Source organism: Haliotis rufescens, unplaced genomic scaffold, assembly GCF_023055435.1.
Source record: "Haliotis rufescens isolate VD_foot unplaced genomic scaffold, xgHalRufe1.0.p SCAF_12, whole genome shotgun sequence".
Classification (NCBI taxonomy): Eukaryota; Metazoa; Mollusca; class Gastropoda; order Lepetellida; family Haliotidae; genus Haliotis; species Haliotis rufescens.
In genome coordinates, this window is record NW_025963802.1 from 737,728 (window position 1) to 751,940 (window position 14,213).

At 40.3% G+C, this 14,213-nt stretch overlaps 3 protein-coding genes across 3 annotated transcripts in view; 1 reads left to right on the forward strand and 2 right to left on the reverse strand.

The window, feature by feature from the left end:
- Positions 1-4,532, forward strand: part of LOC124124648 (telomerase protein component 1-like) — a 63,808-nt gene extending 59,276 nt beyond the window's left edge. The window contains exon 56 of the mRNA XM_048393232.1: positions 1,188-4,532. Coding sequence (XP_048249189.1) covers positions 1,188-1,322 — 135 coding nt within the window. The 3' untranslated portion in view covers positions 1,323-4,532. The remainder of the gene's footprint in view (positions 1-1,187) is intronic.
- The window catches only part of LOC124124654 (neuropeptide-like protein 29), a 234,840-nt gene that overhangs the window by 135,571 nt on the left and 85,056 nt on the right, over positions 1-14,213 (reverse strand). The window lies entirely within an intron of this gene.
- On the reverse strand, positions 5,558-11,478 carry LOC124124646 (H/ACA ribonucleoprotein complex subunit 2-like protein). The gene is made up of 4 exons (XM_046487862.2): positions 11,236-11,478; positions 8,752-8,824; positions 7,947-8,052; positions 5,558-6,970 (listed from the first exon to the last, which is right to left on the reverse strand). Exons 1-4 carry the CDS (start codon positions 11,390-11,392, stop codon positions 6,845-6,847), a joined length of 462 nt encoding a protein of 153 aa, XP_046343818.1. The 5' UTR covers positions 11,393-11,478; the 3' UTR covers positions 5,558-6,844.

Below are 14,213 nucleotides of genomic sequence, written 5' to 3' on the forward strand. Positions count from 1 at the left end.
GATTTATTTATTGTGTTTTGTTAAGATATCTGATACATGTATGTACAAATTGGCAATCCCAGCAGGGCTATCAGATAAAAGTAGGAGTAGACTGTGATATCTCTATACACCATGCAGCTTCTCTCTGGTACCAGTATATGCATCCAGGCATGACCACAGTCTGTAAATAATCAAGTCTGGACCAGACAATCCAGTGATTGATATTATGAGCAATGATCCACACCATGCAGCTTCTCTCTGGTACCAGTATATGCATCCAGGCATGACCACAGTCTGTTAATAATCAAGTCTAGACCAGACAATCCAGTGATTGATATTATCAGCAATGATCCACACCATGCAGCTTCTCTCTGGTACCAGTATATGCATCCAGGCATGACCACAGTCTGTAAATAATCAAGTCTGGACCAGACAATCCAGTGATTGATATTATGAGCAATGATCCACACCATGCAGCTTCTCTCTGGTACCAGTATATGCATCCAGGCATGACCACAGTCTGTAAATAATCAAGTCCGGACCAGACAATCCAGTGATTGATATTATCAGCAATGATCCACACCATCAGGGTATGTTGACATGCCATCAACCCAGTCTACGAACTTGACAACCCAGTCAGTTTGGTCGCCTCTTTCTCGGGACCAATACTAATCGGGGTTCTCCACAGGCTCCCAAATCAGTGGCTTAGTTTGTTTGTTTGTTTGTTTTGTTTGTTTTTTAACACTGCACTCAGCAATATTCCGGCTATCTGACGGCGGTCTGTAAATAATCGCGTCGGGACAAGACAATCCAGTGATTGATATCATAAGCTTTGATCTACGCATCTGAGATATGATTACATGCATCAACATAGTCAGACCACCCAATCCTCTTAGTTGCCTGTTACAACAAGCATAGTCGCCTTTTACGGCAAGCATTGGTTGCTGAAGACCTATTCTACCCCGGATCTTCATGGATGTCCTCATATGACAAACAGTGTGTGTGTTTGTTGTTTAACACTCCACTCAGCAATATTTAAGCTATGGGTTGGGGAGGACACATTCTAACCTGGGCCCCCACAGAACTAAATACATCATACATGTACGTGTATATACATGAAATAGGTGTATCAGCACATCCCAAGTGTACACATGTAACATGACTCAGAAGGGTCTCGTGAAGCAAAGCATTGTATTTTCTCTCCTCAGATTGGTCAGTTCTTCTGCCCAGCACCTGTGACCAGCATGACGCTTGCGGGAACGGTCAGTAGGTCCCCTGTGTGTGTCCCCCTGATGTGTGGGGACCAGCTGGGCAATGTCCACCTCCTCACATGGCGGCAGTGAAGTGACCACATCACATGTACAGCATTGTCTTCTCACTTTAGTATCCTGCTTCATCACTTTAGAACAAGTCCTGTCTTTGTTCACATCTCAATGTCTTCACAACTAGGCCATGTATATATACCTTCCCTTTGATTCCTTTAGAATTAAGTTCTTAATTTGCACCTTTATTTCCAAAATTATTTATTACTTAGCAACACTGCCATAATGGACCTGTAGGGTATAAAAAAACTTGTGTGTAAATAATTGTTATCAATACGATTGGTATTTGTTTTTGCATATATTGTATCTCCTAACATCGTCATTATTTTCTTAAGTTCTTTTATTGCCAATAACATTGTTTTTTTACTTCAACACATTTAGGAAAATAATTTTCTAAATTGTACATAACTGTTATGCATAATTAACCAATGTAAATGTGACTGTACATATCCCCAATATGGCTTCAAATGCATGTATAATGTACCAATGATCAAACAAGTGATTTATATGCAACTTTGAGCAACATTTCATGTCAATGTACCTGTATTATTATTATCATTATTATGTAAATATCATATAGCTACAAATGTTATGTATGTATCATTATGTTTGGCATGCTTTGATCCTGTGCACACACAGACATGTAAATATATCTGTACTTGCATGAAGAAACCTTATATTTTGATCTGTGAATATGCATTAACAAATATATCATTGTACATACTAAAAACACAATAAGTGTATTTTCTTGAGTATAGTGTGCACAAAACACTGCCGTGTAGAAGGTGGTGCGCATTACACACGCCATAACGAGTTTTGATTTTTTTTCCCAGCGCAAAGACATATTGTAAATATGTGTATACTGATATGCCAACACAGAGGTTGGAACCATTAGTAGTTAGTTCAGAACAGCTTCCTACATTTCTTGAATCTTGTATTGTGACTTTTCATCACTACTATAGTCCTGAGTTTGAATCCCATTTTTGTGATCCTTTACCTGAAAATGTCTCCCTTATTTCTTTGACCCAGAGGTCTAAATTATTATTCGCTGTGCAGATGTCCATCTTCGGCTCATAGTATCCACAGGTTGTTGGTTTGAGTCCAATATCTGACAGCAACTTGCTAGTAGATTTCGGGGAAGTGGTCCCTATCTATGGCCTGTAACATTGCACTTCTGACCGCCGAGTGACGTACTGGTCGTTGTTGAACACCACTTAGTGTGCCCTCTTAACATTAGGCAAGCTTTGGGAACTGGTGAAGAAAGACATAATTTTACTATTATTTCTGTGTGATTGTTATTTATTTTATTTTAATTTTTATATTTTGCATTTGTGATAAAGAATTATTTTAGAAATGATTCTATTTATTCAGTAATTCACATTTTTTATTTAAACTTTATTGCATAAGTTAAGTTGCATTTAGATCAAAATATCATTTTAGTAGATTCTTCTAGACATTGACAATCATAATTTGACCATTCATGAATGAGAAAGAGAAAGTCAGCCCTTGGCTGAAGTAATTATGACTGCTTCAAGAAACACACCAACACTTTCACTTGGTTGGATTCCGTGTGTTGTCTGTGTAATATAGTGTCAGTTATTCTAGCTGCTGATTCTGTGATAATGAAATGTCATAATCGAAAACATTTTGTACAAACATAATATTGGTCAAAATCGTGTAAATTATATATTAAATGGATGGGTTAGATCGTAGATCCTACAACTCAATATTTGTACATGTATGTATATAGTTCCAGCTTTGTTTGTTTTATAACCTGTTTGTACTCGCATAACTCCGTGTTGTATATATATAATGTATGTATGTCATCAGGTATGCAGTACTTGACATGTAGTCATCAGACAGCACCTGTAGTTGGTTACGGAACATGCTCAGTATTACGATGCTCGAGATGCACTGCATCAATGCCTCTGTGAGGAGTACCAGTATTCTGTGCTTCATGTTTTCGATACTGGTACATTGTTCCTGTAACAAAAATATTTGTGTGTTTTGACCACCATGATACACAAGAGAAATCACATTACAGTAGCATGTAATAAACATAAATTAAATACTTGGTATACAGTATTTACGAACAACTGTGTAAACGTCTTAATCAAGAACCAGTTTACCGTCAGATTTGTGTTAGAATTGTTTACTGAATAGAGTAAACATCACTAGTCAGTAAAATTTAAATATGTTAAGAAATGTTTTTTTCGCAAATTCTTTGTTTTGTCTTACTTTTCTCTGTGTTATATTTTCATAACAAATAATGTGTAGTGTGGGGAGTTTTGCCTCAAGGGTTATCATTCCTTTACAACTTCTATTTTAGTCATCGGTGGACCTATAGCAAGAATTAGGCTGTTTATCGATCAAACCTGGGAAAAAACAAGTTGATTTCTATTTATTATGCAGTTGCTAGGTTCAACATGCTGAATGAACCATTCCCTGCTGTTAGCCTACTCTTTAATGGCTACTTCTTATATCAGGAATGATATACCTTTTCATGAGTGCTCAATTATGGCAAAACAAAAAAAAAATTCAGATTTTTTGCCTGTTTATCCAGGCTGATGTTGCATCTTTAATGTTACTGGTGGGACTGCAAATACCCGGAGCATACATAACATAATGGCATGTTTATATAAAGATGCTTAACAATTCAAATAAAGGTAAATCGAAGAAAATAATACAAAATTAAATTTCAGTAAATGAATTCAAATTCATGATTGTCGTCAAATACACTATAAACCTTTAGTAAACAAGAGATGTGGTTTATAAAATTCATCATAACCTCTCCATGTATACTTATTTATTTGAAAGCCAACAGTGTGTAAATCTTTCAGACAGGTTTCCCATTTAGAAATTGCAAATTACTTGTTGGTCACATGAGGAACAAACCGACATTTACAAAGTTCCTTTTTTTAGCTTTGAACCATGTGAAGCTGTGTGCATGGGACGGGTTTTGTTTAAGGTGAATATGGCAATTTTCCCATCATAAAAGTCAGTACCAAATTGTGTTTAACTATAAGGTTAATGAGACCGGCAAGTGATCAATATGCCATAGTTTGATTCCCATTACGTTTTTACCTGTGGTTTTGTGTTCAGGTGCGCCACCTATGTTGTGGTGCATGATCTCAGACCGGCCGGCTGTCTCGTGTACAACATGAGCCGTAGGCTGTGACTGAATCTATGAACTGTGCAATAGTAGTACAATAAACTCAAAATACAAATAAACTTCTAGTGTTTGTCATTACTTTGAAAAGTGCTTGTACGGGACATCACACCATTGTTATGCTACACACCAGACTTTATCAACACTGAAGGTGCTGTTGCTGGCGAGACAAGGTGAAATGGGGTTTAACGCCATGTTCAAGTGTGGTGTGGTGTGGTGTGGTGTGGTGTGGTGTGGTGTGGTGTACCTCAGACTTTTGCCTGTTTTATAGTCCTAGCCCACTTAGATACCATGCCACAGTTTAACATGAATACCCCACTCCGACACAGTAAGCGAATCCAAGCTGACCAGTCCTTGTTTTATCCCCTAAATGACGAGAGCCGGGGAGGGTAACTAGTACAAACTTTTAATGTCTTGATATATAAACAGGGGCTCAAACCACCCTTATGCTCTCCAGGCAGGCGCTCTATCCACCACCAGGAAGACAGTCCTTTGTTGCAGAAAGCTGTGATAGGTTGCCATAGCTACTATATCCCAGAAGGTGGCAGAGTTCACTTCATCCTCTATCACTATTACAGTCAAGTCTACAAGATGCTGTGGTTGACATTAGATTGACGTGGTCTTCAGCTCTCCATTGTGAAGAAACCAGGTGTTGTCTCAGATGCTGGTTTGTTAAGAGCATGAATGTTATTAACACCGCACTCAGCAATATTCCAGCTATATGATGGCGGTCTGTAAATAATTGATGATGTACCCTACAATCCAGTGACTGACATCATGAGCATCGATCTACATAATTCGGATACGATGACATGCATCAACCAAGTCACTGAGCCTGACCACCCAGTCCCATTAGTCGCCTCTTAGGACAATGGAATGTTAAGAAGCACCGACCACCAGCTCCACCTAGTGGCCTGACTTGCCAGCAGTAAAGGGATCCTACTCTGCCCTGGAACCAGCAAGTAGTAAAACCATACACCTCTGCTGACACAATACAAACTGCAAGGGTCTCAACACAACACCAACAATATTTTGCCGAAAACCTTGAAAACCTTGCAAAACCTCAGACAACAAAAACAAACAAATATTAACTGTTACACACAATATATTTTAATGGCGAACAAAATTATATGTAGCATATACATAACATCAACATTACAGTTATAAAATGAGTCCTTACATGTTTAAATGCATTGTCATGATTTATGAAACCTAAGAAATATATCTCCACCAGACGTATCCATTAACCATTTTAACCAGTACTTATATCTGATTCTTTATGGCTAAATGTCTGACAATAAGAATGCATAACTTGCAATAACAGAAATCTGACAATATGTTTGTGGGACATGATGCACATGAACTGGGTGATTGTATATATATTGTGCTGAATAAAACATCATGAGGCAAACAGACTTATACAATTTTCACGAATGGTGTAACCTTGAATTGTTTGATAGGCATTACTTGCTTGACAACGGCTTTTGTTTTGTTTGTTTGTTGTTACCTCAGCACTCAGCAATATTCAAGCTATATGACGGCGGTCTGCAAATAATCAAGTCTGGAGCTTGACAACGGTATAACGATTTATACCGAAACGACGTCTTTACAGTAATAAAAAATCTCTCCATAAATTGTGTCTACTTTGGTGTAACCTTATCTCAAAGTCCTCCCAGTTTGTTGCTAGTCTTTTAACAAGACAAAAATGTTTACTATATTTATGTTTTCTATCAGTTTTCTTCAATTCCAATTTGCAGCAACATTGAAGCATTGAGAACTGGTTCAGAACTATAGCTCTCAAATGCTACTAATCTACGAGGACTAACATCCCTGGTTTTCTGGATTTTAACCTGTCCTCATTACAATTAGTTGTCTTGGGCTAGAGTGCTTGTGTGAATTTCACAGGCTGGCAAACTTTACTTATTACTCAGATCATACATTCACCTGGCCAGATTAATCCATTCTATTAATTTCAAAAATATTTCTCATCAAAACGGATCCTGAATCCACTACTACTCAGGTTACAGGAACTTGACCTGTCCACGATGCCATTGATAGAAAAATGTTACACCCAAGTTACACAAATCGGCTCAAAATGACAAGCCAATGAGTAATACAGTTCCTAATACAAAAGCCATGTAAACATCTGAGTCTCTAGCCTCGGCAAAACATGTGAAACTTGAAACTCAAAAGAGTATGTCAAATGACCAGCCTTTCATTTATTCCTCTCCTATTCTTACCAAACCATTCAATAACCATAGCCTTCATCCATACAAGTGTGCAATATCTGCATTCCATGGATGCAGGTCTGTTCCTTGTTGGGAGACAATTCCTCCCAAACCACAATGAGTGTCATGTCAATTTCAGTTGTGTTTCACATGGGAGCTGGGAGGTCCTTGACGCTTCCGAAGCACTCCTCATACGTGTCCTCGTAGTCCTCGTGAGGTTTGATCAGCACCATGCAGAGCTGGCGGTGGGAGTTGAGGGCCGAACCAAGGTCCTGTGTACATGGCAACAATAAATATCATAAAGTACTTAAAAAAACAATCAAAGAGGAATTGGTTAATTCCATGATTGATCGTTTGTTGCTTAATGACACACTCAGCAATATTCCAGCTATAATACGGCAGTCTGTAAATAATTGAGTCTGGACGAGACAATCCAGTGACTGACATGAGCATCAATCTGTAACTTTCACATGGTTACAACAAATGAATTACGGTATAAAACCATTTTGTGTTACACAAGACTTAATGTGATGATACACCTAATATCTGCTAAGATAGGCAATTACCATGTTCATGTTAACAGTGAGTGAGTGAGTGAGTGAGTTTGGTTTAACGCTGCTTTTAACAGTATTCCAGTTATATCACAGCGTGTCAGCTTAATGTGGGAGGAAAGCCCAAAGTGATGTAAGTCTCAGATGTTTACCACTTCAGTGAAACCCATGAGCACGGGTATGGTGCTGACAAACCTAGAAACATAATCAGGGCGAACTGGGATTAGAACCCACAATCATAGGTTTCTGGCGTGCCCAAGGGACACAACTCTGCACAGCGAATCACGGCGCCTTAGACGACTGGTCCACCGGTGCCCCCCAACCCTGCATCTTAACAGTTTATATTATATTTAATTACTTGGATTAACAGAACCCAGTGGTTAAGTGAACGCTCTTTCAGTCTACAATATTCCAGCTCCATCACGGCAGCATGTACATGATCCGAGTCTGGACCAGACAAGCCCCAGTGCCTGAGTGAGCTTGGTTTTACGCCGCTTTTAGCAATATTCCATCAATATCACTTGGGGAGAGAAACCAGAAATGGGCTTCACATATTGTACCCATATTGGGCATCGAACCTGGGTCTCGGGGGTAACAAACAAACGCTTCAACCACCAGGCTCACCCCACCGCCCAACCAGTGAAGAAATGATCCATGCAACTGTGACATGTAGCAGAGACTGGTCAGCTGGACTTACCTCCTTTGAGGGGACGTAGCAGTAGGGGATGTTGGCCTCCTCACACATGAGCGGCACATGGCAGATCACCTCCACTGGGCTCACATTGCCAGCTATCACCACAAGGCTGAAACACACACGGAAATCTGTGTCAATTTTCATCCTGCTTGACTAACACAACGCTGCCTCAAAATTCATCCCGCTTGACAACATAACCCCCCACAACAAATTTCATCCTGCTTGACTATATACCCCACCCTCAAATTTGATCCTGCTTGACCCCAGAACACCCCCTCAAATTTCATCCTGCTTGATTCCCCAAAACACTGCCTCAAAAAGCATCCTGCTTCACTCCCACTGCCTCATATAATTTTAGTACCAACAAGCAGAGGAACATATAGCTGTACATAAAAGTAATATTCTATTCCCACATTTATCATGTGCGACCGAGGGCAGAGGTGATTCTTTACCAGATTTAAATGTACAGTTATGTATTCCCATGCACCATGTAAAGATACCAAAGAAAGTTGGTTTGGTTGGTTTGTTGTTTGACGCCGCACTCAGCAATATTCTAGCTATATGACGGCGGTCTGTAAATAATCGAGTTTGGACCAGACAATCCAGTGATTGATATCATGAGCATCGATCCACACAATTGGGATCCATGACAGTGCATCAACCAAGTCAGCGAGCCTGACCACCCGATCCCGATAGTTGCCTCTTACGACAAGCATAGTCGCCTTTTATGACAAGTATGGGTTGCTGAAGACCTATTCTACCCCGGATCTTCACGGGTCCAAAGAAAGTAAAACATCAGAATACATACCCTTTCTCGCCTTTGCGGATTGCCTTCTGTACTTCCCGGACTCCTTGTACGAGATGTTTTGGCTGCTTGTAAGCTGGAACAAATAGAGTAAGTATGTATTACACCTGGACTGACGACAGGAGAGACCTCTGATTCAAACAAACAAGCAATTTAACACAACATGACATGTTACAAAACAAAACTACAACCTGAGTATAAGTTTCATGACCACAGACTTGGTCAAGTCTGTTTGGCAAAAGATATTTCTGCAATGACTCTAATAACCCCTCAAATTAGGGATCAGGTGGTCAGGCTCGCTGACTTGGTTGATGCATGTCATCGATCCCAATTGCATGGATCGATGCTCATGATGTCAATCATTGGATTGTTTGGTCCAGACTCGATGATTTGCGGACCGCCATCATATAGCTGGAATATTGCTGAGGGTGGCGTTAAACAACAAACAAACAAAAACAAAAAAGAGGACAGATAACGAAGTGTAATAAATTCTCTCTCCATGACTCTGTCAGGTGATTGGGTGAGTATGACTTTGCTCAGCTTTCAACAATATCATTGTGGTCTTCACACTTTGTGCCAATGTGGGAATCAAACCTGGATGGTACTTATTGTGAAACTTTGAAAACAGATACAAATGCTGAACTGTAGGTAGGGCAACTGCAGAGTTAAGAACTGGTGCCTTTTGTCAGTTAGGACTTTGAAACACTGTCTCTGGGTTTCCATGGGACAAATTTCAACTAGGGGTAGGGTTTGTGTACAGCATCTTCCCAAGGCAAGGTTGTTAACTGACCACAAAAGTCCAGTTTCCACCATGACCGAACGAGGCTGGAATTTCCAGGCTCAACCGTAGTGCCACTAGTGGCTATTACCACTCTTGTCCCTTCTATGTCCATCCTATTGACCAATAAGTTTCCAACGTTCGTATCGTTTGCATTTGATTAAAACAAAATGGTGACGCCCAATTAAGATGATCTGATTGATAATCGAGATCTATTTTAAGGGTAATGCTATTTTTCAGGGCATTATCATATGCAGAAGCCCGAGGTCTTCCATTAACTACCTGACAAAGGAGGGCAGTTGAAAAGACTGAGGGCTTCTCCAAATGATGATGCCCTGAAAAATAATGTTACCGTTATTATAGCTAAAATGGATGGAATTTGTTACTAAATAAAGAGAAACAACAATATTGGTTTTGAAACATTTACTGCAATCAACACAAATGTCACTGACCCACCTTTACAGATATGGAAACGTCACAGAACAAACCAGATGACGTCACTATTGACGGTGACGTTGCCTATCCCTATGACGACACCTAACAACGGGCATGATTAAGGCCCGTCATCAAGCAATATGAGGGCATTATCAAGTTACAGTGGCCCGCTCATTTCTGATAACATGCGTGGGGTTTAATGATAATTCTATCCATTTTAGCTATTAATAGTAATAAATCAGGTCTTGCCCCACGAAGTGCATCAAACCACATGAACCGATTTTCAAGTTTACAAGTTGATGGTACACTTGCTTTGCAAATCCTGCACGCTGAAATCCATGTTGTTAACGAATTGGGTGTCAAGTTCGTTTCGCGATTTTTATTGGACTATGCATAATCTTCTTAGTCCAACCAAATGTAACTCCAGAATTCCAGCCTAGTACGGCAATGGTGGAAACTGGACTTTTATAGTCAGTTAACTTCCCTGCCTCGGGAAGATGGTGTACAGTAGCTAACTTATACCCTTTCAGTTTTTCTCTAAGTCTAAGACATGAATGATTAATTAGTTAATCATGTCTCATTTTGAGAACACGATTTTGAGTTGTTCACATAAAATGTGTACGAACAGGATTCAAAACAAAGTCATTTCAGCAAATGGTCCAGGGTATTCATCACGATAGAAAGGAGACAAAATAGCCTGGACAACTAGGCCTAAGCATAAAGTACACAGCAATGAGTATTTCCACAGAACTCAAACAAAAGACCATAACTTTTTGTAAATTCAGTTTGGCAAATGCAACTACATACGTTCTATGCTTAATTTTTGGGTGCAGGTAACACATTACATATTTGAGCATATCACATCACTTCCGAGATGTACACTTACGATGTGATGTTTAGTAGCACATACGGTACATACTATGTAACAGTCTTATGTCCAGTTCACTGGACCGCAGGGATCCACTTTTTGTGCGTAATATGCAGGAATATGGCATGGTAAAATTCCTTTTGGAAATTATACATACACATATTCGCCTGGGTAGTTTCTACATACGTCTCCACCAGCATAACAGAAATTAGCCGCCGCTTGTTTGTGTACAAACCAAAGTTTAACAATTGTAATTTCGGCAAGGCGTTGAGACACAATATACTACAGCCAGTGTATTACGTGTGAACATCAGGTTTCTGGAATTGCGAAGTTTGCAACAAACGGCATGGCCAAAATAACCTTTGGGGCATCAAGTGGGAAAAGACTCCAAAGCCCGCTGCTTTACCTTTCTTTGCCGTCTTGTACAAACGCTTTGTCAGTTTACGAGATGCTAGAGGTGCAGCTATCGGACATAAATAGCGGATCTTTTCATCCCACGAGTCTTCTCTCTCTTCGTCTTCGCCTCCCTCTGACTTGCGCTTTTCTTTCTTATCCTTGCCCATGTTAATATTTCGTTAGTCGCCGAAGTGTGTGTTTGTTGTCTAACCACGTGTTTTCAACCGGAAGTACCCTTTCTTTCAAAGCAGTAAATACAAGGCTCGCAGAAATAATATAGACCAAAGTCAAAATTGTCTTTCTTTTACCAAAATCATACTTTGCAAAATAACATATTGTTTAAATCCCTAACTGTGGAACATGAAAATCACAAATTAAACTGTACTAACTTGATCTTTCACTCCCCCAACTACCTAATTGGTGTTCACTAAAACAAGAATTTAACTCGACGAATGTGGATTCAGCTTCATATTGTTGTAAACTCTCTCATATTGATGAAAATGACTAGACACTTTGCCACAACTAACATTATGTCAACAAATTAAAAGAAATTATTTCAAAGTTGCATCTTTAAAACGTGAATGGACCTGGGTTCAGTGCCTGCCCTTACAGACAACAAAGCCCCGTTCCACAAAGCGAGCCCACCTGTGACGATCGTTACTCGACATACTTGAATATATATACTTATAATCGTGGAACCAAGATCGTTTTGTGCAACCGGGCCCAATTTGCTGTTCCTAATTGCCTGCTCAAATTCTTGTGACAGAGGCTCAATTTTTTCAGTACGAAATCCCCCAAGACATATCCTGTCGGATGATCAAAGGTTTGGCGGGTGATCATATAACATATGCTACATCAAAACTAATAGCGGATTGTCACATGCTGTCTGAAAAGGTGATCATCAACGACTGTGAGAAAAAAACGTTATTCCCAAGGGCACTACAGAAATTTAATGTCCTCTATCCGGCTTCCCTTGTGGATAAGAAATGCTTCAAATCACCTAGTGTGTGCACGATCTCACCATGCTGTAGATCTGATAGAGTGATCGTCACATTATGAAGTGATCAGAACGTGTTATATCACCTAGTGGGTGATCACAACATGCTATATCACCTAGTGTGTGCACGATCTCACCATGCTGTAGATCTGATAGAGTGATCGTCACATTATGAAGACCTAGCGCGGGTGACCATAATAACTATGCTTGTGTACATCATAATGGGTGATCAAAATATACTGCATCTTATCGTGGGTGATCACAACCTTTTATTCAACTAGCGGGTGTTGAAAACATGCTACACCACCAAGCGGGTTATGACAACATTCTATATTCACCTATCGGGTAAAAAACATACCATGATACATCACCTAGTGGGTGATCACAACATGCTATATCACATAGTGGGTGATCACAACATGCTATATCACCCAGAAGTGATCAGAACGTGTTATATCGCCTAGTTGGTGATCACATCATGATATATCACACAGTGGGTGATCACAACACGCTATATCACCCAGAAGTGATCAGAACGTGTTATATCGCCTAGTGGGCGATCACAACATGCTTTATAACCTAGTGGGTGATCACAACACGCTATATCACCAAGAAGTGATCAAAACGTGTTATATCACCTAGTGGGTGATCACAACATGCTATATCACCCAGAAGTGATCAAAACGTGTTATATCACCTAGTGGGTGATCACATCATGATATATCACACAGTGGGTGATCACGCTATATCAACAAGAAGTGATCAAAACGTGTTATATCACCTAGTGGGTGATCACAACATGCTATATCACCCAGAAGTGATCAAAACGTGTTATATCACCTAGTGGGTAATCACAACATGCTATATCACCTAGTAGGTGACCACAACGTGCTATATCACACAGAAGTGATCAAAACGTGTTATATCACCTAGTGGGTGATCACATCATGATATATCACACAGTGGGTGATCACAACACGCTATATCACGTACTATGTGACATAGTGGTTTGTTTGTTGTTTGACGCTTCACTCGGCAATAGTCCAGCTAAATGACGGTCTGTAAATATTCGAGTCTGGACCAGACAATCCAGTGATCGACATCCTGTGCATCGATCCACGCAATTGGGACACGATGACATGCATCAACCAATTTTAAGTCAGCGAACCTGACCACCCGATCCCGTTAGTCGCCTCTTGCGACAAGCATAGTCGTCTGTTTGGGCAAGCATGGGTTGCTGAAGACCTGTTCTACCCCAGATCTTCGCGGGTCTCACATAGTGGGTGATCACAACACGCTACATCACATAGTGGGTGATCACCAAATAATACATCACATATATATCTTCTAGCGTGTGTGTGTGTCTGTGTGATTCAGCTCGCAGAGCCGGACGTCGGTGGCTCGATACCCTGGCACAGTCATGTACCAATAGACGTTTACAGCTGGTATTTCTTCTTACCCTGGCTGGCGTTCGCCATAAAGGAGATATAACGAGGACTTGTCGGCTTGGAGTTAGTATTCCGTGTCTGAGTGGGGTGGTCATGTTCAACTGCGGCATGGTATCTCAGTGGGCCAGCACTATAAATCGGGCATAAGCCCGGACTATCAAAAACAGCTGCACACACACACGCACGCACGCGCGCGCATGTACGAGGGGCGTTCAATAAGTTTTGCAACTTCAATATAAGACCAAGTCGCAGAATATCTGGGCTGTAGGCTAAGTCTGGGCTGTAGGGTGGGTGATTTAACTGTTCGAACCCAGACTTAGCCCCCACTGACTTTTTCCTGTTCCGGCAAATGAAATCTGCCCTACGTGGAAGACGCTTCCAGGATGACGAGGACATAACGGCTGCCAAAGAGGCGTGGTTGGAGGGCCAATCTGCGGATTTCTATAAAAGTGGTATTAAAAGCTTGAAGGACAAATGGAATAAGTGTATTGAGGTGAATGGAGATTATATTGAAAAATAAAAGTGCAAAAGATATTCTGCGAC

Bases quoted from the DNA above. Each gene is read 5' to 3' on its own strand.
- LOC124124646 (XM_046487862.2), bottom strand. From the start codon at position 11,392: ATGGGCAAGGATAAGAAAGAAAAGCGCAAGTCAGAGGGAGGCGAAGAC. The intron at 8,825-11,235 runs GTAAAGCAGCGG...TATTTGTTCCAG, and splicing joins GTACAAGACGGCAAAGAAAG to CTTACAAGCAGCCAAAACAT. The intron at 8,053-8,751 runs GTATGTATTCTG...TGTGTGTTTCAG, and splicing joins ATCCGCAAAGGCGAGAAAGG to CCTTGTGGTGATAGCTGGCA.